At 38.1% G+C, this 24,776-nt stretch overlaps 4 protein-coding genes across 8 annotated transcripts in view; 1 reads left to right on the top strand and 3 right to left on the bottom strand.

The window, feature by feature from the left end:
- Positions 1-4: 4 nt before the first annotated feature.
- Positions 5-1,850, bottom strand: LOC141847997 (transcription termination factor MTEF18, mitochondrial-like). Its single transcript, XM_074736111.1, has one exon. It carries the CDS (start codon positions 1,842-1,844, stop codon positions 102-104), a length of 1,743 nt encoding a protein of 580 aa, XP_074592212.1. The 5' UTR covers positions 1,845-1,850; the 3' UTR covers positions 5-101.
- A 1,113-nt stretch (positions 1,851-2,963) lies between these two features.
- LOC141847794 (transcription termination factor MTEF18, mitochondrial-like) lies at positions 2,964-4,858 on the bottom strand. Its single transcript, XM_074735882.1, has one exon. It carries the CDS (start codon positions 4,836-4,838, stop codon positions 3,096-3,098), a length of 1,743 nt encoding a protein of 580 aa, XP_074591983.1. The 5' UTR covers positions 4,839-4,858; the 3' UTR covers positions 2,964-3,095.
- Positions 4,859-5,739: 881 nt separating this feature from the next.
- On the bottom strand, positions 5,740-8,265 carry LOC141847710 (transcription termination factor MTEF18, mitochondrial-like). Of its 3 annotated transcripts, XM_074735778.1 has the most exons (3): positions 7,714-8,263; positions 6,495-7,626; positions 5,740-5,809 (listed from the first exon to the last, which is right to left on the bottom strand). In XM_074735778.1, the coding sequence occupies exons 1-2, from the start codon at positions 8,257-8,259 to the stop codon at positions 6,541-6,543; spliced, it is 1,632 nt and encodes a 543-aa protein (XP_074591879.1). In that variant the 5' UTR covers positions 8,260-8,263; the 3' UTR covers positions 5,740-5,809; positions 6,495-6,540. The 3 variants fall into 3 exon arrangements, with proteins under 3 accessions (XP_074591879.1, XP_074591881.1, XP_074591880.1); XM_074735780.1 differs by having other exon boundaries at positions 6,495-8,265; XM_074735779.1 differs by lacking the exon at positions 5,740-5,809 and having other exon boundaries at positions 6,610-6,748; positions 6,835-8,263.
- Positions 8,266-8,646: 381 nt separating this feature from the next.
- The window catches only part of LOC141847325 (uncharacterized), a 30,382-nt gene continuing 14,252 nt past the window's right edge, over positions 8,647-24,776 (top strand). The window contains exons 1-25 of one of the 3 annotated variants that reach the window (XM_074735341.1): positions 8,647-8,879; positions 9,313-9,607; positions 9,721-9,949; positions 10,035-10,374; positions 10,444-10,557; positions 10,626-10,754; positions 10,838-11,014; positions 11,093-11,284; positions 13,887-14,024; positions 14,111-14,236; positions 14,335-14,579; positions 15,799-15,902; positions 16,864-16,958; positions 17,033-17,269; positions 17,484-17,696; positions 17,875-17,959; positions 18,139-18,236; positions 18,328-18,473; positions 18,573-18,681; positions 18,781-18,927; positions 23,405-23,452; positions 23,530-23,658; positions 23,750-23,986; positions 24,083-24,253; positions 24,657-24,742. In XM_074735341.1, the coding sequence (XP_074591442.1) occupies positions 8,784-8,879; positions 9,313-9,607; positions 9,721-9,949; positions 10,035-10,374; positions 10,444-10,557; positions 10,626-10,754; positions 10,838-11,014; positions 11,093-11,284; positions 13,887-14,024; positions 14,111-14,236; positions 14,335-14,579; positions 15,799-15,902; positions 16,864-16,958; positions 17,033-17,269; positions 17,484-17,696; positions 17,875-17,959; positions 18,139-18,236; positions 18,328-18,473; positions 18,573-18,681; positions 18,781-18,927; positions 23,405-23,452; positions 23,530-23,658; positions 23,750-23,986; positions 24,083-24,253; positions 24,657-24,742 (3,986 nt within the window). In that variant the 5' untranslated portion in view covers positions 8,647-8,783. Of the gene's footprint in view, positions 8,880-9,312; positions 9,608-9,720; positions 9,950-10,034; positions 10,375-10,443; positions 10,558-10,625; positions 10,755-10,825; positions 11,015-11,092; positions 11,285-13,886; positions 14,025-14,110; positions 14,237-14,334; positions 14,580-15,798; positions 15,903-16,863; positions 16,959-17,032; positions 17,270-17,483; positions 17,697-17,874; positions 17,960-18,138; positions 18,237-18,327; positions 18,474-18,572; positions 18,682-18,780; positions 18,928-23,404; positions 23,453-23,529; positions 23,659-23,749; positions 23,990-24,082; positions 24,254-24,656; positions 24,743-24,776 lie in introns of all 3 variants that reach the window. The other 2 variants (XM_074735340.1, XM_074735339.1) reach the window with 2 other exon arrangements.

Genomic DNA, 24,776 nt, shown 5'->3' with positions numbered 1-24,776 from the left:
CTGAATTATGCATGTAAGAAATCATAAATTCCAATAAAGTTTACATGTACACTGAAGAGCCTCAGTGATCGACACTGAAAAAAAAAGTATTTGTCAATTCTTTAAGCCTGGTTTTTATGCACAGGCGTAAATAAGGTTCTTTGATTTCCATCTTTGTCACCTCTGGATGCGTAGCACTCCAGCCAATGTTTAGGAGCAGCTGGATGGACAGTATGGAGGAAAGTCATGAATTCCTTCTCAGAAAATGAAAGAATGGTGGATGGCGCACGATTCTGTTTCAGCAAGCCTTGTTCTGTAAGCCAATCTAGCATTTTATATCTTGGCTTAGTTCTGTTCTCCAGACCAAAACAAAGAAAAGCAGGGAATTTTTCAAGGTACTCCACCGAGTAACCCAAGTCATTGCAAAGGAAATTCACCTTCTCATGGAAGGTATCTTTGCACTGATTCAATATAAGGGGTTTTGCACATACCATCCTACAAAGCACGGAGTACTCGACACCTAGCTCGAGAAGGCAATCGAAGCGCTCCTGCAATTGGTCGTTTGGGCCTTTGAGCACTGATATGGATCTAAGCGTCAGCTTATTCTCCCCAAATCCGATACTCTGCATGAATTCCACTTTCTTGTCCAAGAATTGCTCCCTCTTCGCACATTTTAGCCTTTCCAGACCTTGACAAAACCCACTCTCTAATGCTGTGTCATGAGAGCCAGCAAGAACAAATTCAGACGAGAGATAATGTTGATTCCCATTCAAGATCTTGCCTAGGAACCACTTGTGCAGATTCATGGCTTTCATCGTCGCTGGCAAATTCCCTAATTTATTCTTGCCCATTGCAAAAGGAAACTTCCTAGACAGCAAAGCAACTTTATCCTCTTCCAAACCAACAGACTTGAGATACTCTGGCATCAAAATGCTGGAGTTTTCCAAATCGATATTGAAAAGATCAGCATGTTTTAGAATGAAATGCCCAGCTTCAGAAGCCTCCATTCCTAAATTGATGAAAAACTTCAATTTTTGTGCTATTAAGGCATCATCCAGCTCAAGAAATATATTTAGAAGGTTCTTGCACATCAGCTCGCCCATCGTTCCCTTTCTAGAATCCAAATCATAGAACACACGAATATTCCTACATACCTGGAGGAAGATGTCCACATTGTTTTCCGGGACGGAGTCTGATAGATCGAGCTTGAGGAAGACCTTGTTCAGATACTGAAACAAGTGATCGATTTCCCCACCAGGGTCAGCGTCTCCACTCAGCGCGGAGGGGAAAGTAAGGCAAATGCCGATGATGCATGCGCGGTGAAAGCCACGGGCTTCGAGAGCGCGGAGCCTGGAAATAAGTTTGTCGGAATCTGATGAAAAGATGCGGGGCTCCTCACGGTAGAGGAGGCCGAGCTTGGTCCAAGGGAAGCCGTAGTGCACGAGCGCGGAGACTGCAGCAAGGAGCAAGGAGTCGTCGGAAAGGAAGTAACTGGGAAAGGCGGATGCCGCAGTGGAGGAGGAGGAGGAGGGAGGGAGGCCGATGCTCTCGAAAAAAAAGTCGTACTCGTTAACAGGGTGGTACGTGAGGAAGCGGCGGAAGATGCGCTTCAAGTCCGCTCGAGCGGTGCTCGAAGGAAAGGGGACCTGGGCGACGAAGGCGGAGAGGGCGAAGGGGGCGTGTGAGACGATGGAGTTGGCGTGGGAGAAGGGGATGGCGCGTTCAGAGTGGAAGTACTCCGTGAGCCAGCTCCGCGCTTCCTTGAGGACACGGTCGCGGAGGTGGAAATGCACGTTGGTGAGTTTCTGCGGCAGCGTGCAGAGGAGGCGGGAGAGCAGCCTCCGGGACGGCGAGGCGAAGCGCATCGCGTCTGGGCGGCAGGAATCGCGACGGGAAAGACCCGATTCATAAACAGAGAGGTAGGGTTTAAGGGCGAAGTCCTAAGGTCGGAGTGATTAAGCCCACGGCCCATGAAGCCCCGGCCCATGATTTACCAAAGACTTGTTTCAAGCTGCAGCACAACCTGACTTGTGTTCCTTGATTGCACAATCATTGCGAGAAAACTTTGAATGAATACACAGAATCAGAATTAGAGGAAGAAAAAAAATTACAATATTAATTGTTTTCATATGTGTTACGCAAAGGACCACCCTCAATGCTCAATTGATACCTGTTTACAACTGAGGATGTTCAGCAAGCCATGGGGGTTCCAATGAGGGAACCTTAATCCCAGTCATCATCATCTAAGATTTGTTCAACTTCGATAGAAGAATAAGCACCTTCTAAGGCAGTAACTAGAGCAAGGATGTTGAAATAGACAATGTATGGAGATTATGATCAAGGAACCTTGGATCCAGAAGGAGGCCAATCATATCATGCAAGCTAAAATGACTGAACTTTAACATAACCAAAAGATAAACATTTATGATAGTTGTAAACAAACCTTATATTTTTTTCAGCACGGTGGATACAGAATCTTCATTTCAGCAATCAGAAGCAAGAGAAAGATGGATAAATCAGCCACTCTTTTCTTTGTAGAAGATCAAATTTCACCCAGTGTTAAAGAACAAGGATCAATCTTGTAAGACTGGCCAAAAGGTACAATCAACTAGGTTGTACCTGTGCAACATCAAGCTGAGTGATATATGAAAGCAGATCCAAGTTAACTGACCTGTTCAAACTAATAAGGATTCAGTAAGCCTGTAAATAATCAATAATCTGTGTCAGCTCTTAATCATAAAACTGGAGATACTAGTATTCTGCAAGCTTTAAATTGTTTTCCTAAAAGCTTGTCCAGAAAAAGAATTTAGCAAACATCCAAGTAGTGCCTAGTTTTATGCTTGATAAGTGTCATTTATCAACAGATTCAAAGGACTCAAGGCCAGGCCTCATAATTCATTTGGAATATCTTAGGGGTTGGGTCAGAACTGGGGCAATATGAATAAGAAAGACAACAATACATTCATAAATCCTAATTCTGTGGATTCAAAAGGTAATGGTTGACTGAATTATGGAATGAAAGAAATCATAAGCTCCAATAAAGTTTACATGTACACCGAAGAGCCTCAGTGATCAACACTGAAAAAAAGTATTTGCCAATTCTTTAAGCCTGATTTTTATGCAACATGGCGGGCCGTAAATAAGGTTCTTCGATTTCCATCTTTGTCATGTCTGGATGAGTAGCACTCCAGCCACTGTTTAGGAGCAGCTGGATGGACACTATAGAGGAAAGTCATGAATCCCCTATCAGAATTTGAAAGCATTGTGGATGGGGCAGGATGCTTCTTCAACAAGCCAAGTTCTTTAAGCCGCTCTAGCATTTTAAATCTTGGCTTAGTTCTGTTCTCCAGACTAAAACAAAGAAAAGCAGGGAAAGTTTCAAGGTACTCCAACGAGTAGCCCAAGTCATTGCAAAGGAAATTCACCTTCTCATGGAAGGTATCTTTGCACTGATTCAATATAAGGGGTTTTGCATTTACCATCCTACAAAGCATGGAGTACTTAATACCCAGCTCGAGAAGGCAATCGAAGCGCTCCTGCAATTGGTCGTTTGGGCCTTTGAGCACTGATATGGATCTAAGTGTCAGCTTATTCTCCCCAAATCCGATACTCAGCATGAATTCCACTTTCTTGTCCAAGAATTCCTCCATCTTCGCACATTTTAGCCTTTCCAGACCTTGACAAAACCCACTGTCTAATGCTGTGTCATGAGAGCCAGCAAGAACAGATTCAGACGAGAGATAATGGAGATTCCCATTCAAGATCTTGCCAAGGAACCAATCGTGCAGATTCATGGCTTTCATGGTCGCCGGCAAATTCCCTAATTTATTCTTGCCCATCACATAAGGAAACCTCCAAGACAGCATAGCGACATTATCCTTATGCAAACCAATAGACTTGAGATACTCCGGCATCAAAATGCTAGGGGTTTCCAAATCGATATTGAAGATATCAGCATGTTTAAGAATGAAATGCCCAGCTTCAGTAGCATCCATTCCTAATTTGATAAAAAACTTCAATTTTTGGGATACTGAGGCATCATCCAGCTCAAGAAATATCTTCCGAAGGTTCTTGCACATCAGCTCGGCCATCGTTCCCTTTTTAGAATCCAAATCATAGAACACGCGAATATTCCTACACACATGGAGGAAGATGTCCACATTGTTTTCCGGGACGGAGTCTGATAGGTCGAAGTTGAGGAAGACCTTGTTCAGATACTGAAACAAGTGATCGATTTCCCCACTAGGGTCAGCATCTGCACTCAGCGCGGAGGGGAAAGCAAGGCAAATGCCGATGATGCATGCACGGTGAAAGCCACGGGCCTCGATAGAGCGGAGCCTGGAAACAAGTCTGTCGGAGTCTGATGAAAAGATGTGAGGCTCCTCACGGTAGAGGAGGCCGAGCTTGGTCCAAGGGAAGCCGTAGTGCACGAGCGCGGAGACTGCTGCAAGGAGCACAGCGTCATCGGAAAGGAAGTAACCGGGGCAGGTAGAGGCGGCAGTGGAGGAGGAGGAGGAGGAGGAGGGAGGGAGGCCGATGCTCTCGAAAAAAAAGTCGTACTCGTTGACGGGGTTGTACGTGAGGAAGCGGCGGAAGATGCGCTTCAAGTCCGCTCGAGCAGTGCTCGTAGGGAAGGGGACCTGGGCGACGAAGGCGGAGAGGGAGAAGGGGGCGTGGGAGACGATGGAGTCGGCGTAGGAGAAGGGGATGGCGCGGGCCGAGTTGAGGTAGTCGGTGAGACAGCACTGCGCCTCCTTGAGGACGCGCTCGCGGAGGCAGTAGTGCACGTTGGTGAGTTTCTGCGGCAGCGTGCAGAGGAGACGGGAGAGCAGCCGCCGGGAGGGCGAGGGGAAGCGCATCGAGCAGGGCCGTCGAGAATCGCGACGGCGAAAGGGAGGGGGGAGATCGAGAGGATGTTAGGGTTTATGGGCATGGTCAAATGTCGTATCGACGGCCCATGAAGCCTTACCTGCTTTTTTTTGAATAGCCTTGTTTCAGCCTCTTTATCAGATCAAAAGTGAAAAAACTATAAAAATTTTTTTAATAAATCTCAATCTATCTGAAGACTCAATCCAAGATGACCGATCCAATTCCACAGAAAAAACGACACTAAATCACACGGAGAATGATATTATCTCAATTTTATCATAATTCAATCTTTATCTATTTCAACAATTCTATTTTATCATAACCAATTTAATTATACCTTAGGGACTACTAACATTTCTTCCATTCTAGTCTAAACATACCCTAAAATTCTTTTACTTTGTTGAAATGCCCTTTAATCCTTGTACATCAAAGACCAACAAACTGTTACACGTATATTACAACAATAATTCACTTCTACAACACCACAGAAACCATCCAATGGAAACACCCTTCCTCACAAGCACCTTCTTAACATTCAAACAATTCTACATGATAAATCGAATTTGAGTTTTTTTTTTGATAATTCAAACAATGAACTTCCTCCGGAAATTACACCATGGCCGAGGGGGCTAGAATTTGAGTTTCTTGTTTTTTCACATCTGATCCTCAGCAAGCTATTGTAATAGAGGCTTGAGGTGAACTAACATCCCTGAAGGCTTGGCATCATGTAACAACCCTATTAGAGCAGTTGATGCTGGCACAACGATAGTTTGACTCTTCGAGTAACTAGAGCAAGGATATTTTAGCAGCTTAGACTGATGTGTATGGATGCAATGCTGCTTTTTAAAACTGCTATGATTAAAGTCACAATCAAGATGAATGATACAATGCTTCATCAAGGTAAAGCTGCTTTGATAAAATCCTATGAAGTAGCTTGCCCTCCAGAAAACAAAGGTCAGAGCTGCATTAAGATGAATGATACCTTATGAGGTGCTTATGAACGAAAATCTAGCAAGACTCAGATAAGTTCTTTGTGGTGCTTGGATGACTTGCATCGATCAATCATTAATGACTAAGAAGACACAAATTGAAGGGCAGACATAAGTTATAAAAGTAAAGTTGAGTGAGATATGAAGACAGATTGGAATTAACTAACTTATCAGAATAAATAAGAATGCACAAAGCCAGTAAACATACAATTATCGGTGTAAGCAATTGACCATACAAACTGTTTCGAGTAGAACATATGTTAGAAGGTATCAATAGTCTTAACAGTTTTACAAGAGCAGTAAGTGTCAACGTGTTATGGATCAAAAGTTGAAAAGGACTCAAGGCCAGGTTCCCTGGTTCATGTGAAATATCTTAAGAATTGAATCGTGACCAAGACAATAAAGGGCAGCCCGGTGCACAAGATGCGGGGTCACAATATGAACAAGAAATACACCCCAATTTTGCAAAGTCATAAGATCATGATTGATTGATGGCATGAAAAATGGAGTTACAAAATGCTTTTAGTTTATTAAAGTAACCTATAACATATGGTAGTCAAAACTGAAGTTACCATAATGTTTGCATGCAGTTATATCATTGTTTTGAAAACATATTGAAGCAACTATAAAATTGATAGATAGAGGAGCATCACTAACACGCTGGTTTATGGCCTTTGTTGATTCTTCATGCCTCATCTCTATGCTAATTAAATAAGATTCTTTGATTCCCATAATTGTCACTTCTGGATGAGAAGCATTCCAACCATTGTTTAGGAGCAGCTGGATGGATACTATAGAGGTTAACCATGAATCTCCTCTCAGAATTTGCAAGAACAGTACCAGGGGCAAAAGGCTTCTTGAGCAAGCCGAGTTCTTTAAGCCACTTTAGCATTTTATAACGTGGCTTGGTTCTGTTCTCCAGATCAAAACAAAGGAAAGCAGGGAAAATATCAAGATACTCTAATGAAAAACCCAAGTCGTTGCAAAGGAAATTCACCTTCTCATGGAGCATTTCTTTGCACTGATTCAGTATAATTGGCTTTGCATTTACCATCCGACAAAGCATGGAGTATTCAATACCCAGCTGGAGAAGGCAATCAATGCGCTCCTGCAATTGGTCCTTTCCGCTAATATTGATCAGCGACATGGATTTAACTGTGAGCGTATTCTCCCCAAATCCAATACTTTGCATGAATTCTAGTTTACTGTCAAGATACTGCTCCTTCCTGGTACGTTTTAGCCTTTCCAAACCTTGCAGAAACCCACTCTCTAGTGCTGCATGATGAGAGGCAGCAAGAACAAATTCAGACGAGAGATAATGGAGATTCCCATTCAAGATCTTGCCTAGGACCTGCTTGTGCAGATTCATGGCTTTCATCATCGCTGGCAAATTCCTTAATTTATTCTTGCCCATCACATAAGGATACTTCCGACACAACGACTCGATTTCATCCTCATCCAAACCAATGCGCTTTAGATACTCTGGCATCACAATGGTTGGATTGTCGAAATCGAGATTGAAAAGATCAGCATGTTTAAGAATGAAATGCCCAGCTTCAGCAGCCTCCATTCCTAAATTGATGAAAAAATTCAATTTTTGGGCTATTAACGCCTCGTCCAGCTCCAGGAATATCTTCCGATTCCTGCCCATCAGCTCGCCCATCGTCCCTTTTGTAGCACCCAGATCGTAGAACACACGAATCTTCCTGCACGTGTGGAGGAAAACATCCACGTCGTCTTCGGGGACCAATCCAGCGAGATCAAAGTCGATGAAGACCTTTCTCAAATCCTGAAACAGTAGATCAATCTCACCGCCAGGTTCAGCTTCTGCACTCAGCACGGAGGGGAAAGCAAGGCAAATGCTAATGATGCATACACGATGGAAGCCCCGGGCGTCGAGGGCGCGGAGCCTGGCAACGAGACTGTTGGCATCTGCCGAAAAAATGCGGGGTTCCTCGCTGTACAGGATGCCGAGTTTCCTCCAAGGGAAGCCGAAGCCGACGAGCGCCGAGACAGCAGAGAGGAGCGAGGCGTCATCGGAGAGGAAGTAACTACGGTAGGCGGACGCAGCGAGGGAGGAGGAGGAGGGAGAGAGGCCAATGCTCTCGAAGAAAAACTCGTACTCGTTGACGGGACGGTAGGAAAAGAAGCGGCGGAGGAAGCGCTTAAAGTCATCGGCGGCGGCGTTTTGCGGGAAAGGGATCTTGGAGACCAGGGCGGAGAGCGAGAAGGGGGCGTGGGAGACGATGGAGTCGGCGTGGGAGAAGGGGATGGCGCGGGCGGAGTGAAGGTAGTCGGTGAGCAAGCACTGCGCCTCCTTGAGGACGCGTTCGCGGTGGAGGTAGGATACGTTCTTGAGCTTTTGCGGCAGCGTGCAGAGGCGGCGGAAGAAGAGCCGCCTGGAAGGCGATCCGAAGCGCATCGCACATGGCCGGCGTGAGCGCTCGAGAAAGAGACGGTAGGGTTTACTGGAAAAAACTAACTCGGCCTTGGCGGGCCTTCGTGCTATGTCACGTGAGGCCCATCTCGTCCACTCGATGACAGACGGCCCGGCCCGCCACGCCACAGGCCGGCCCGTCAGCCAGAGCTTTCATATTATTTTTTTCTAATTAAATCAGTTAATTACTTAAAATATCTGTAATAATTTAGAAATTATGAGGGTTGAAATATAATATTTTGAACTATAGGGGCCAAACAGAAGTCGGTGAAGCCTGGGGCTAAATTGAAAATTACATCCGTATCTTATTGCTGTAGTAAAAAGTGGTCATCCCCAGCCAAACCCTTTTTCTGGCGTCCGCTCCAGCTCGGTCTTTGCTCCCTCGTTCTCTCTCGCCTCTTCCATTGGTCTCCCTCCTTTCGTCTCCCCCTTCCACGCCACTCGACTCGCCTGCTCTCTGCACAGATCGGAAACCCTAGCCCTGATCCTCCGCCTTCGCCGTACCTGTCATGCTTCCCTCATCTGTCATCGCCGGACAGATCCAGCTCCTGCTGCAGAGCGTCAACGATTTCAACTCCGACTCCACCCTCCGTGAACTCTGCCAGGTTTCTAGATTCCTGTCCTACCGTTATGTCTCTGGTGATTTTCTGATTTATTGGACTTGGTACGTGGGGGGTAGCGCCTCGTTCGCGCGTGAGAGTGTGTCTTTGATTACTTGGGCCCTGGCGTCCTCGACTGGGGCAGGGTATAGCTTGAATCCCTAATATTGTTCGCACCGTTCAAATGAATTTCCTTGGTTCGTCTCGTTGATTTCTACTTCGTGGATGTCGGCAAATAGAACTATGCTACCAATCCGTTGGTTCTTACTGAACATTAAAGTCCCAATAAAAGTTTTTAAATGTGATATCTTCCTATTCTTGAGTCGTTCGTATATACTGACTGGACTTTGTTCTCATCAATTTAAGCTGCTGTAATCTACTAAAGAAGCAATTGTTGAGCTCTCTTATCTCATGTGTCATTATGAAATTTTCTTTCCAGTTAGCGGAGTATGGAAGTGAAGGCAGCACCTTGTTGCTTCAGACGTGTCTGGATCAAATGTTAGTTAAAGATGGAGATATCCTTCCGGTGAAAAAGGAATTACTGTCTGCTGTTGTGAAATATTTGCTGGACAAACCACATTTCAGCACAAACCTTTCTGAAGCTTTGAATGCCATTCCAATAAATGAAAATTTCCTTGGAGATATTTCAAACACATTGGGTATGTCAGTAGCTGAGAAAATAGGTGTTGGGATTGCTTTATTGGACTCTGATAATCCTGATTTAAAGATGAAAGGTAAACTTATTTACTGGGATGTAAGAATATTACCTTTTTTCTCCTCATATATTTCAAAGTGCATTTACTTTCCAATCTTCTGTTCTGTGATTGAATACATCCTTGACTTTTAGGTCAAAATTTTTGCATTGCTCAAATTGAGGAATTGTGTGCAAATCCTTCCTCTACTTTGCACACTGATCAAATTCATGATATTGTCATGTTTCTCTACCGAACTGAAGGCCTTTCAAGGCACATGGATTCTTTTACTAGAATTCTCTCTCTTCTTCAACTGAAGGGGAACACTTTTTTCTTATCAGCCCCACTGCTGACAAATGAGAGCAATGCCATCGATAAGTTCAGGTTGTTTGAATGATGCTAGTGAAGATTATAAGCTTGAGCATTTGGAGCAACACAAATTTCAATATTGATTGTTAAATCTTTGCAGGCATTTGGATTTAGTCTCTGGCTGTTCTGACAATGATTTTGAGGCTGCATTAGCTGAAATTGAAAAGGAGATTAGCATGGCTGATATAGTAGCAGAATTGGGCTATGGATGCACAGTTGACATTTCCCATTGTAAAGAGATACTATCTCAATTCCTACCACTGAATGAAGAGACACTTTCTAAGTTAATAGGGATAATTGTTCGCAATCATTCCAATCTTGAAGATCCTTTAAACGTTCACACAACTTTCTGTTCAGCTCTCGGTAGCAGCTTAACTAATGATTTTTCACTGTTGAACACATGGAATATTAATGTTCTTGTCGACACAATTGAGGAACTTGTGAGTTTAACTTTCTCGAGTTCTCTAAAGATAGAATTTTTTCCCTAATTACCCCTAATTTGCATGCAGGCTCCAAAGACAAATTGGGCACTTGTCATGGAAAAACTTGATCATGAGGGCTTTGTGATTCCTGATGAAGCTGCATTTTCTCTTCTAATGTCTCTATACAAATGTGCATGCCAGGTACCCTTTGCTTGCAGATATAAAATAACCTTCTTACTAGCATGCTAATTGTTAAGTTTGTTTTGTAGGATCCTTTCCCCCTCCATGCTATTTGTGGCTCTGTTTGGAAGAATGCTGAAGGCCAGCTTTCTTTCTTGAGATATGCTGTGTCAGCCCCTCCTGAAATTTTCTCATTTGAACACTGTTCAAGGCAGCTGGTATTCCCTGTTGCCTTTGTTGTGTTGTATTTGCATATTAATTAGTTGCTTCATACAAATGATGTGTTCAGATATTCTTTCAGACAAATGCTGATCTAGGACATCTCAAGAAAGGAAATCAGGCATGGTTTTGTGTAGATCTGTTGGAGATTTTATGCCAGCTTGCTGAAAGTGGTCATGCTAATTTTGTCAGGCTTATACTAGATGACCCACTTAGTCATTATCCTGAGGTTTTACTTATTGGAGTTGCTCACATCAATGTATAACATCCTTCTCTCTATCTGAAAGTGCTTTTTAACTGGTTAATAAAAATGGTTATTTTTTATTGTTCCAAGCAGACGACATACAATCTCATCCAGCATGAAGTATCTTCTACATTATTTCATGTGATTCTAAAAGATCCATCAAGAAGCAGCACATTTACGCAGCTATGGCATATAAATCCCAACCTAGTTCTTCGAGGATTTATAGAAAGCCTGACTGATCCCAAGAATTTATTTAGGGTAGTTGATATATGTGAGGAATTGAAGGTAATTGCTATTTACAATACTCTGTTGTTCCATCTTTAATTTTTTTATTTTGCATTTTCTTCACTTTTCCAGCCAACATATTCAATATTATTCTGAAACTGTTTTTTTCTTAACTAGTAAACTACTATTGTGTTGGTATTCCAAATAATAAACAAGACACATTGCTACCAGCCATGTGAATACCTGGTGGGACATTAACACATCAAATTATTTTTGTCTTGTTTCTATATATTTTCATCATGATCAATATTTTCATTTCATTGGTTTATTGTAATTTGCTACTACACAATTGCCATCATGTTATTGTGTGACCAATGGAGTGATTTGTTTCAGCAATTGTTGACAATAGATCAATAATTTATATCCACCATAATCCTCTCTTTTATTAGCCCACCAAACATGTAGACATATATTGCACGTATATGTCAATGAAGATTGTGATTTCTCATGCTTGTACTGAAGAATAGCTTGTTGAGAATGCAACTTACTGATAGTCTTATTTTCATGCTGCTACTTGCCTGTCAATTAAATAAGATGATTTTACATTTTACCTGTTCTTTGCAAACAAGGACTCTCTTCAAAAAATGGACAAATAATTATCTTCACTTCAGTTATGTTAAAAATAGGAATCATGTTTAAACTTCCAGTTAAATTGATGAAAAATGTTTTTGAAATATTGAATGTTATGAAAAACTAGATCGTAGTCTCTTCAAAAAATGGACAAATAATTATCTTCACTTCAGTTATGTTAAAAATAGGAATCATGTTTAAACTTCCAGTTAAATTGATGAAAAATGTTTTTGAAATATTGAATGTTGTGAAAAACTAGATTGTAGTCAACTTTGTCACTTATTGTTATGCATTGTTTTATGCTAACTGCTAAATGATGCATACTGTTTGGGATTAATAATTCAAGTAATTATCAAAATAAGTTAGACAAATTACCTATATTATTTTTAGATTCCTGTATATCTTCTCTGTTAGATGTTTTTTCATCTGTTTTCCCCTGTATTTTATTTTGAATTATGTTTTTATCCAATTTTAATTTGTCTGATCCAATCAGTCAACTGTTATTGTTGTTTATGATGGGGCCTTCCTGATTCCAATTTCTGTTCTCATCAATTATCTAATATTCACCAAAACTTTTTTCCTATTATATTCCTCATGGTATAGAAGATTGCTAAACCTTTTTTATCCTCATGTAATTGCTAATGAAATTAGATATTGTGTGAATTCAAAACGTTCAAATAATTGTTCAAATGTCATAAATAACTCATAAGCGCAGACAATCATTGCTATTGATGCCGTACCTTTTTTTTTAAAAAAGTTTTTATATGTTATTTAGATAGGTTTATGGATATAACCTATTTGTCTGCCAAACAAATGTTCCTAACCATTAGCTAAGTAACACCTGATTGAATTTATCTTTAATATTTTATTTCCATTTTGAATCTTAGGAGGTTGGTGTTATAAGTGGCATGCCTTGGTTGTTAATGGAGGTGCATTGCTTTCTCTAGGAAGCTATGTTCATATGGAGTGGTTCAATAATAGGGTCATATGCTAGGATAATTCAACATTTATTTCCCTTGGCTTAGAGCTCATTTGAAGATCTGGTAGTTTGAATGATATTCTCATATTCCAGGATAATAGAATATTCATTTGCTTTTGCACACAGCTTAAGTGGTGTCTGATAGCTGGTACCATACTTGGTAGTTTCCAAATGTATTAGATGATGTCATAAAAGAAGGGATGATTTTAGGATTTGAAAAATATTCAAGCAAAATACGGATATTCATAAAGATGCTAATTTAATTGCTCATTTTGTCCTGATGTAAAATTCTCAGGTTAGAATCACTTATCCATGCTGCATGATTGTTGGTTATGAACCTAATTCCCCATGAGTCTTTGAATGGATGTTCCTGTTGAAGATCATTGATGAGACATATAGGTCCCAGATGGATTCCAGATTGTGGACTCAAGGTTTCTTGGTAGGACTGTACATATGGAGAGTGTTACTAAAAGTAGTTTCTGCTTCAACCTATGTTTTTCCCAACAGCATCACCTTTAAAAATGACACAAACAGAAGGAATTCAATTTTGATGGAAATGAGGCAATATGAGCAGTAATGCGCTTGTTGATTTGATTAAAACAGCCTCTAACAACCAATGAAAAGAGAGGTGTTGGAAGAGTTGAATTGAGGAATCTGTACGGTGTTTATGACATAGTGCTATTTAGTTTCTATCTAGATTCTAGAAGGTAGGTGTTTAAATAACCACCTATCATGATTCTACCATGCTTGACAAAAATTAAACTCCATCCTTAAGGAAAATATATGTTGAGACAAGTTTACCTCTCTCTAATTGCCCTCGACAACCTTCCGTTTTGGTAAGTTTAAATCTTGTGTCAGCAATCTGCGGTATGTTGCTTTATGCTTAATCTGTAAACTGCCAATTGCTAAAGGCATTAACAAAACAACAATCTTTGTGTCACTATTGTTGTTCCATATATGAACATTCAAATATTTCATTTGTAATAGTTGATATACGGGTAGTTGTCATTTGTATGTGCTTATTCATTTACATGCCTAACTCTTTCTATGCAGATTTTATCATCGGTTCTGGCTACAACTCCTTTTCCTTTTAGCATTAGATTGGCTGTTGTTGCTTCTAGGAAAGATCACATTAATCTTGAGAATTGGTTGAATGAATATTTAAGTACATATAAAGATGCTTTCTTTGAGGTAATATGATTGCAAGTTTGTTTGTTTGTTTTTTTGCATAATTATTTCACTTGCTTTCCTTGTTTCAAGAAATTCTATTACTCCAGGATTGTCTGAGGTTTTTAAAAGAAGCACTTGCCGATGCAACAGCTGATGTCCCAGATGTCTCTTTTCCACAATCTCAATCAACTATTTTGAATGTGTATCGTGAAACATGTTCAATATTCTTCAAGGTTATTTATAGCTCCTGTTTCTATTAGCTTGTTGATGTGAAAATCCAGTTGTTCATGGCATTGCAGAACCACATCACAAATTAAAATTTCTATTGCAGGTTCTCCAGCCACATTCAGGACAGCTTATTTCTAACCAGCATTTTGAGGAAATGAAGAAGTTGCATAGCTCATCTATTCCAAGGATTCCAACTACTGGACCATTTGTTCCACCAGTTTCAGAGGGTATCTCAGATGATATAGACACAGAGGTGAATGCCTATTTCCATCAAATGTTCTCTGGACAGTTGACTATTGATGCAATGATTCAGATGCTTGCACGTTTCAGAGATTCTTCTGATCTAAGGTCTGTCAACTTAGCTTGATTCTTTAGTTCAATTTCCATTGTAATTTAGGAGCATTTCACTTCTACTCTACTGCTTTGCATTGTTGAACTGTGTGATTGGTCAAATTTTGGGTGTTTGTCAAATACCATGATTAGTCTTATTTGTGGTTGTTTTTGTTGTTTTATAGTCAGAGAACTTTGATTATGGATTTTATGGGTAACATCTCATGACCTGGTTCATCTAGCAGTTGGATTTGATGCGTGTCTCTGTGCTAAGCCTCTGCAGGTGACTGCCTAGATGTGGACTTCTTCAGCAACATTGTCTCCTTTGTTCTAATGGTTTTATGTGCTGCTTCATCAGCATAATCCAGATGCATAAACTCAAGTTAATAGAAGTTGGCTCATCTAAGTTTATAAACCCTTTTATACCCACAATTCCTCATGTGCGACTAAACTAGGTGGTTGGCAGCAGAACATGTTATTGCTCTACAATGTAATCCTAGTAAAAAGAAATTCATGAACGTGCCCATTAAATATTGTGTGATTATTGCTAGTTTTATGTGCACTTTGCAAGATTTATTTTCAGTTTGTAAATAAATGCATTTTTAATTAAGAAGTTCAATTGTTTTGGAGGAGTTGAAACATTCTTGAAGTGTATAGGTGGTTGTCATAAATTAATGATTTTAACACACTTGTCTTATTATACCAAAAAGTACTTAAGCTGTTCAAGAAAGAAATGCCTATGTTGATGTTCAATCAAGACAAATGTGGCATTGTTTATCAAGTCAATGTGCTTCACACTCCATTTTACAGCAGTGACAATTATTTTGGCTTGTCCATATTTATTATTTTATGGATTGAACACCCATCTTGAGTAATTAATCTGGGAACTTCCAGTTTTTCATTTGTGGTAGCTTTTCTTTGGAAAAACAGATTCAAGCCTCTTAACAGATATCTAGGATACACAGAAATACAGTACTTGAAATTGAACTATTGTTTCTCATATATCAACAATTGTAGAAAATCTATGGGAAGTTACTGATTCTGCTACCATTCCTTCAAAATTCAAATCCTTTGTTGATTCCTTTATCCACTTAGGCTGTAAGCATTCACAAAGAAATTGGTAGCCATAGATTTTTGTTTTTCTGTGCTAATTAATTACATTATTTGAGAATCTATGCCTTTTACTTCTCTTTTATTTTCTAATTGTAGAGTTTTTTATTTGTCCAACTAATATCAGGGAGCAGAAGATCTACGAATTTATCATTCAGAATCTATTTGATGAGTACAAGTTCTTCCCTAAGTATCCTGAAAGGCAACTAAAGTTAGTTGCACTGCTCGTCGGTGAGAGTCTAACTTGATGCACATTATTTATCAACTGTGAGGTCCTTTTCTTTTTAATATTTCAGACTGTTCTCCATGCTTGTCGAACATTTTCTTTCCTTTTAGAATGTATTTCTCAAAAGAAATTGAGTCATTATTTATCAATTTGTCATGCCCTTTTCCTTTTAATATATTTTCTTCTTGTGCTATGTGTCTGTTCTTTCTTTTATTTCCTTTTTGATGTTTACTCAACTTAGAAATCGTTCTTAATAAATTTTACATGTTTAGTTATGTATGTATTTTCTCATAAATTTCCTTTAGAAGGAATACCACAAAAGGCATTTCTGTATTTCTGCTTGCAGTACACTATTTTTGCTTATGTTGATTCACTATTATTGTCTACGAAGGGTATTTGATACACATATCTTCATGTGTGTACTGTTGCCTTGCAATCTTTTTGGCATTTACTAGAGTTCATTTCTGAGGTAACTTTTTGCACTAACTTAACCTTTTAGTTGAAATGCCAAAATGAACCTTGCAACTCTTGGACAAGCATATCAGTTGGTATTTGTTGGTATTTGAGCATACATGAAATTGAGAAAAGTAGGGCACCCATGTTGAAGAGTCTATTGCAAAAATCTTCATTGATGTTGTAAGTCATTTTGCATAATGAAGTGCAAAAAATTTAAATGCAACAAATTCCTTGGAGCAGATATTTTGCTTGTTGTTTTTGCCCAAAACTGAAGAGTTTACCCAACTCAGGGTATTTCTCCATCAAAAACAGCTGTATCTTAGGTTAGAATTTTTTAGTCCAAATTCCCTTCCAGCCAGACTCGCCAACAACCAATATGTTGCTAAAACTAACTTCAATATGTTCATTCTGTAGTGATTGCCTTAAAATTTGCAGTAAGATTTCTATCTGTTTGCCATTTTAATGTTTTGTTTTGCTATTAAAACATTTTTTATTATCCAATTTGCACAGGTTCTCTAATAAAGCACCAACTGGTGACACATCTTACGCTTGGTATTGCTTTACGTGCGGTTATTGATGCATTGCGTAAACCTGTTGATTCTAAAGTCTGTATATATCTTCTGCCTCCTGCTTTATATTTTCTATTTCTAGATGTTAACTGAATTTCTGTTTGAACCAGATGTTTATGTTTGGTGCCACTGCAATAGAGAAGTTTACAGATCGGCTAGTTGAGTGGCCCTCATATTGCAATCACATATTACAGATATCTCATTTGCGTGGTACACATGCTGAATTGGTTTCGTTCATTGAACGGGCACTCACAAGAATTTCGTCTAGCCAGTCAGATTCATATAGCACTAACTCAATTAGTGTTGATCAACAAGGCTCTGGAGTACCTTCTACTGAAACCATGGAGGTATGTATTGGTAAAAATCCCTTATATACCTTGCATGCCTATCCATTCTTTCTTGTCTTTATAAAAGCTTGGTTTGGATTTATATATAGTTTTCTGCTGATCGCAGATAAGAGTTTGGATGATTTTGAGAGTATTCCATTTTGTATTTTGATTATTTGTTGCTTTCTTTAGACATCACCATCTCATTCTTAAAATTTCTTAATTTTTTACACAGGCATCTGATGTATCATGGCAGATGATGGGTTCAGCTTCTACACCGTTGGGCCAACAGTTTTCCTCTTTGCAGTTGCAGCAGAGCCATCAGGGTTTTCTTGGCGAAAGGAGCAAAGCTTCCTCCATGTCTGTCACTCATACAAAACCTCTTTTATCACATACTGTGCAGTCTCCATTTCTTTCTGGATCAGCAGAATCAGTCACTAATCAGAAGGTATTTGTTTGGTTTATTGGGTGATGAGACTGAAGTTAAAATTCTCTTCTAAATTCATTGAAGCACCAGTGGAGGCTCATGGCATGACTTTTGTTATCACTTCATTATTGATTTTTTTTTTCATCAATGCTCTTTAATACTTATCAATCTGGTGACAAATATTTTACATCACTTGCAGACCACATCTCATCATTCTGTTGCCACAGCAACTGCTGCAACATCATCCGCTGGTTTTCTTCGTGCTCGGAGTGCAACACCTTCTGGTAAGGCAGAAAAAGTTTCGTTAGAGTGGCAGTTTTTTTGGTTCTTTTTCCCTCTGTTACCATGTGGAACATGCAATGCAGGGTTGAGGTGCTGTCATGCCTATTTTTTAAATTTATTTTTATTTCTTCATACTTTTTGGTTTATTGGTATCAAACTTGATTGATATTTATTTTTATAGGCATGCTTCGGCAACCTTCTTACAGCATAGGTTTCGGGGCTGCCTTGAACATTGAAACACTTGTTGCTGCATCTGAGAAGAGAGATACACCAATAGAGGTTACTCTCAAACCCTAGGATGTTTAATCCATTAATGTTGTACTTTGTTGTTTTTTCTAAATGTTGAAAAATCCTTCCTTTTTTGGGTTAGGTTCCTCCATCAGAAATCCAAGACAAGATATTGTTCATGATCAACAACATTTCAACTTCAAACATGGAGGCAAAAGCTAAAGAGTTCAATGAGTTTCTCAAAGAGCAATATTATCCTTGGTTTGCACAGTATATGGTGATGAAAAGGTTGATATTGATGTTCTCTAATGCCATTTACATGTCCATACTTCCATTTTGATTATGATTGAAGTTTGCTGGTATGTTTATTAATGGTTTCTCTTGTAGAGCAAGCATTGAACCAAATTTTCATGACTTGTACTTAAAATTCCTGGACAAAGTTAACTCAAAATTGCTAAATAAGGAGATAGTGAAAGCTACCTATGAGAACTGCAAGGTTCTTGTTTCAGTTCATCTCAAATTGTTTTAGTGGTACTGATTATGTTACTTTTTTTTACTTTGTTTTTTTATAATTTAATTTAATTTTTTTGTTTAGGTGTTGCTAAGATCTGATCTTATTAAATCAAGTTCTGAAGAAAGATCACTTCTTAAAAATCTTGGTAGTTGGCTTGGGAAGTTTACCATTGGTAGGAATCAAGCATTGCGTGCCAAAGAAATTGATCCAAAAGCTTTGATCATAGAGGTATCCCTATTTACAGTTTTAAGTTTGCTATACTATTGGCAATACGAATTTAACTAAATTCATCTTTTTTGGATGATTGATATCACAATAGAGTTTGAGGTTGTGTTTACCTCTGTGGGAAGAAATCTCTTCTGGCTTTTGCGGAAAGGTACAACACCCAATACACGATAAGCTGCCTTTCCCTTCATTTCCACAGGAAGAAGATGCTGTGGAAAGGGTTCCAAATCTGTTCAGTGGAACCTCTTTTAACCCCAAATACTTCCACTCAAAGCTGGTTGGAAGTGCGGATCTTTAAGCAAAGCTATGCAAAAAATATCTCACTGCCCTTCTTTTCATTTGCACCTTCATTATGACCTCACAAGTGGAGGGCAGGCACTGTGCGATCAGGCGGGTGAGAGATGGTGGGGGCAGTGTGTGTCAGGCAGGAAGGAGGTGGTGCTGACCACGAGTGGTTGGGCTGTGAGTGAGCGAGTGACAATGCAGGTGGTGTGTGATCAACTAGGTGAGCAAGCGAGCTATTAGATGCTGGCCACGGTCCTAGCGACCATGCTGCGTGTGAAGGGATGTGAGCGCAGGATGCAGACGGCGATTCTGGCAGTAAGTTTGTCGCAGGCCGAACGAGATTGAGGAGGAGAAGATGACAAGAATAAGATGGGTAATGGGGGTAGTTTTTGTACTTTTCCAGTTCCTTCCCTCCTTTCGCTTCTTCTCATGAGGTAAAAGGGTTTTCCCTTCCTTTTCAGTTATCTCCCTTTCATTTCCCTTATCTCCTTTCCCTTGTTCTTAAGAAAGAGCCTAAAGCATTGGGATTTGACATGCATAGTATGTTATACGTGAGAGGCTATTGATACCATTCTGCTTTAAGTGAAAGCCACCATAAGACTGTTAATATAGAAAAGAGGTATGATTGAGTGCTGAACAGCAGCTTTTTTTTCTTGTTATTTAACAATTGAAGAAGGTATAAACTTGCTTGCACAGGAATGTTTAAACAATAGATATCTAAGATAACTTTGAGCAAGCAGTGAGTGATTAAGTAACAAACAGATTTGGATTATAAATAAGACAAGACTATATCACTATCAGAAAGTAGCTGTTTGCCATGATTTGTGGAATTGCTATCGGGATGGGTTGATCATAAATCTACATATTGTTGGTGCAAGCGATCCTACACAATTGTCATGAATCTACATATTGTTGGTGCAAGCGATTCTACACAATTGTCTGCATCAATTGGATTGGTGGGTTGGATTGAAAGAAAATAACAAATTTCGGGGAAAAAATGTAAAAACAAATTTCTTCAATATGTGAGATAAAATATTTTTTGGTTGCTAGTTAATATCAATTATGCTCTCAAAATTTACTTTGAATCCTCATAATTATTTTAAATAACAAATCATTTATAAGGCTGATATACTTTGTTAATTATAATTCACAGATCAGTATTGGCTGGTCATAAAATTTATCGGCTGTATCGAATTGGTAGGATAACTGGATTGGGATCCATAATAAAAAGTCTAAAATGAACAAAATTATTTAATGTAAGGGTTGGATTTCAAAAAACATAACAATGAAGAATATTATGCTCCAGTAAATTCGAAGAGCTTATAGTGATAGGGGGGCATAAGAAAATAAACCAGATTTATTCCCTACCAATCTCTTACATATTTTTTTTTACAATATTTTCTAATCATAAATGATAATAATTTTTATTATTTATTTCTTATCTCTTTTCATTCATCTAGTGCACCAAACTAAAAGGACATGGGCAAGTTATGAGAAGAATCATTTAGGAATATTCGGCTATTAATCAATTATTATTAAGCAACAATAATAAAAAAATAATAGTTATTAGTAAGTGATAAAAAATATTACTTACTAACAACTATTAATTAAATTTATTAATAATATTTGTAAATTAGCATTAAATTATGTAACATAATATATTTGGATAATATCTTGTCATAAAATTAGAAAACAATACTTATATTAATAAAAATTTAAAATAATGAATAATTAAGAATATTATAAATAATACTTTTGATAAATAAGTAACAATAATAAAAACTAGTGTACTGTTGACATTATTTTCAAATAAAATTATGTTTTATCTTAATGATTTAATAATTATTAGGATTGAGCTAGTATGTTGGAGACAATTTTTCTCTTAGAATATGAAATAAATGAAATATCTTTATGATAAGAGAATCATAGATAAGGAATGAAATAGAATCACAACAAAAAGGAAGAAAGTTGTTCAGGCTATGATGATAGAAGGCTAATATTAAAGAGAAATTCTTGCTTGAGGAATACATAATTAATAACCAAATCACATATTTTATGAAAATTTTCAGAAAAATGTCTTGATGTTTGGTTAGCATTTTGAACGTCCATGCACAGATTTTTAAAATATAATGAATTCATTTACCATGATAAAAAAATCAAAATGAATTTGAAGAAAGAGACTAAAAAAACTAATAAAGTTACTATTTGATGTGGCATATTTTTAACACTATGCATCTAAATAACTTATACAATTTTATAAACAATTTGATTCTTTGTCCTATGTCAAACCCTTTACTTACTGTGCCCGTTGTGCAACTAAGCTTAACAATTGCTATTTTGTTAAAGCAGAGAATATATACTCATAAATGTGAATAATAAAGATCTATATTTTTGTTGAGAAAATATTAAGATTGATTGCTTTTGAATATAGGTCCTACATATGGAGAGTAGGCTACTGGCTAGGTTCAGTGGTACCACAAGAACAACAAAGTTGTCTAGAAACTTTCTACACTAAAACTAGTCTAACATTTTCTTTTAAGGATATTATTTAAGCATTTAGAGGCCAGCAGTCAGCTGAGTGAAGACTCCCCAACTACAACAACCAGGTAGGCTTAATAAAACAAAATATCTTTAGACGGAGATCTCAGTCTAACATAGTATTGGAGTCTTCATTTTCGTGCTAAGCCATTATCATATATTCCATGAATTGGAGGGTGTTACATTAGGTGACCCCCAACTTACATGGCTTAATGATGTCAACAATGACGCCAATGCCGAATATGATGATGCATTTTGTTCCTGTTAACTTTTCCATGCGGAGCCTTATTAGGGAATAAGTTTCTGCTGTTACTCTGAAAAACTGAAGCATGATAAACCTGTCAAGATAAAACCATATCAGTAACTAAAATTAATGTGGTAAATAATAAATTCTTAATATGGTTCAGGATAAATGCAAGAGACAACTTGAAACCAACTATTTTTATGGTTTTTTACTAGAACTGTGAGTGGCGAAATTGCTTCAGGATCATACAAGTGGTTTGTCTTGGTTATCTTATCTACATGGAGCCCCATCAGGGAATTAGTATTTGCTGCTACTCTGGAGCAAACTGAATATGATAAATCAGTCAAGATAAAACTATATTAGTTGCTAAATTAATGTAATAAATAGTAAATACTTATCATGGTTTAGGAGAAGTGCAAGAAACAGAAATGTTATTTTTGTACCCTTTTTGACTAAGCTGAGTAGTGCCAGTGCCTAAGCTAGCAAAGCAGCTATCTCCTTCAACTTTGGACCATTCTACTCATTTTAAATTGCCAAGGGAACACTAGAGAAGATCATTTTCATATTTTAGTGATCACTGTTGTCTATCACTGCTAGTGGTAATTGCAAGTTTATCATGTTCTATCTAAAAGGAATGGTCATTGTAGATATGATATTAGTAGTTCACTCGTGGAGGCTGTTGATTTTGTTTTTATTTGGCTAATTTTTGTTATTATATCACTTGCTTGAAGCCATCTTTGCCAAGCTTCCCTGACGAGGTTTTAGCTAGGAGCTTCATTCTTATTTTATTGTACTTGGTTGATAGTGTACAATTAAATACTGGTATGACTGATGTGTTTCAAACAACATAATCTTGTTCTAGAAGTGGATTTACCTAGGTTACATAATCTTGTTAGAGAAGTGGATTCAATTAGGCTAGGCTTGTTAGGTTTTCCCCTTCATCTGTTTTTTTCTTTCTTCCTGTTTGGACAAATTTTACCAGTTAATGGTTTATTTTTATTTTTCTATTAGTGTATATATGACAGGTAAATTGAGAGTGATCTAGTTTTACCTTGTTGATTCTCATACAGTCAAGGCTGAAATAAACTAAATTAAGTATTTGATGTCAAGCAGCAACATTTTGTTTATATTCATGAGTTGAATCATACTGAGGATTTGTTGTCTTCATTGGAATTTGGCATTTAAAGTTTGTTTAAGAGTGTATACCTGTTATACAATGCCTCACTGAAATTATTATCCATCATTCCTTTTCATCCTTCCTTGAAAGCAAATTACCGATTGTCTTGTCATTATTTCACTTTAGCAGGCAGCAGTTTTCTTTCCTTTCTATAACTGAAGTTACCTTTCTTTCCCTCTTTTTTTGTTATCTTAATTTTCTTGGTGCGCTGAAATGAATTATGATTCTCTTGCTAGGCATATGAAAAAGGTCTGATGATTGCTGTAATCCCATTCACCTCAAAGGTAGTTCCTTTTAGATTTTAGTTGTTTAGAATATTGTTCTCTTCTTTGTTTGCTTATTTACTTGTCATCTATTTTAGATTTTGGAACCATGCCATTCCAGTTTAGCTTATCAACCTCCCAACCCTTGGACAATGGGGATTCTAAGTTTGCTTACTGAGATCTATAATCTTCCAAACCTCAAAATGAATCTGAAATTTGATATAGAGGTAAGAACCACTTTGTTCTTGATTGCTGAAGCAGCTATGTAAGAGATTTTAGGCTTATGCAGTTATTCCAAATCTTATTCTTGCATTGCAGGTTTTGTTTAAGAATCTTAGTGTAGATATGAAAGAAGTTAAACCAACAACTCTTTTGATAGAAAAGGCTCGGGAAGTGGAGGGCAATCCAGATTTTTCAAATAAGGATATAACTGCAGCTCAGCCACCACTTGTCGAAATTAATTCAGGATTGTTGCCTCCATTGAGTCATGTAGAATTGCAAACTGAGGTCAATAGTTCATCTCATTCAGCAAGCCATCCCAGTGCAATAGCTCAAGTAGTTAGTGGATTTTCCCTTCCCTCATTTGATGAATCTTCAATATTTTTTTCTTCTAACCATGTTTTATACTTTTGTGCTGTTGTCCTGGGGCAGTATGCTGCTGCTCCACATATCACTTCAGGTTCCATTTTGGAGGAAGACAAAATTGGCATTGTAAATGTACCTGAACGAGTTCCATCTGTTCAGGGTTTGGCTCATGTTCCACCATCCCCATCGCCTTCCCCTTCACCTTCTCCATCACCTTCACCTTTTTCTCTGAACCAGGTTTATATTTTCATTCATTTTTTGTTTAAAATTTTTTGGGACACATTGTTCTAACTGTTTGAAATCTGGTTGAGTAATATTTTTATGTCAAGCTGATTGTTGGATGTAAGCTATGTAGGACTTGATTGGGTTTTGTATGATTTACAAAAGTGAATATTCATTTATGAAGTGGGAACTGTGAAGCTTAGTTAGAAAACCAGTTGACTTGCATAATTTGATTATTATTAGAGATTGTTGACTTGCATAAATTTTGCATAGGTTGATTTAGAAATCTATGAATTATTTCTTGTATCAATAAATTACTTGTCATGCAAATTGTTATACTACAAATTTATTCTTTTTTGATTGATTTTTCATATGCATCACATTCCTTATGCTTAATGTAATTGGTTTGTCTTTGCAGCTTCTGACAATAATTCCCAATTCTGACTCATATATCAATATTAATCCAAAACTTAGTTCTATGGGGTCAAACATGCATTTTCACAGGTATTTGCTTCTATTTGTTTAATTATCATGTTAA

This window comes from Curcuma longa, chromosome 16 (genome assembly GCF_044706935.1).
Source record: "Curcuma longa cultivar G26 ecotype Majalengka, Jawa Barat chromosome 16, ITB_CL_G26_1.1, whole genome shotgun sequence".
NCBI lineage: Eukaryota > Viridiplantae > Streptophyta > Magnoliopsida > Zingiberales > Zingiberaceae > Curcuma > Curcuma longa.
The sequence above is the reverse complement of the archived record's forward strand: the minus strand, read 5'-3'. Positions and strand labels throughout refer to the sequence as shown.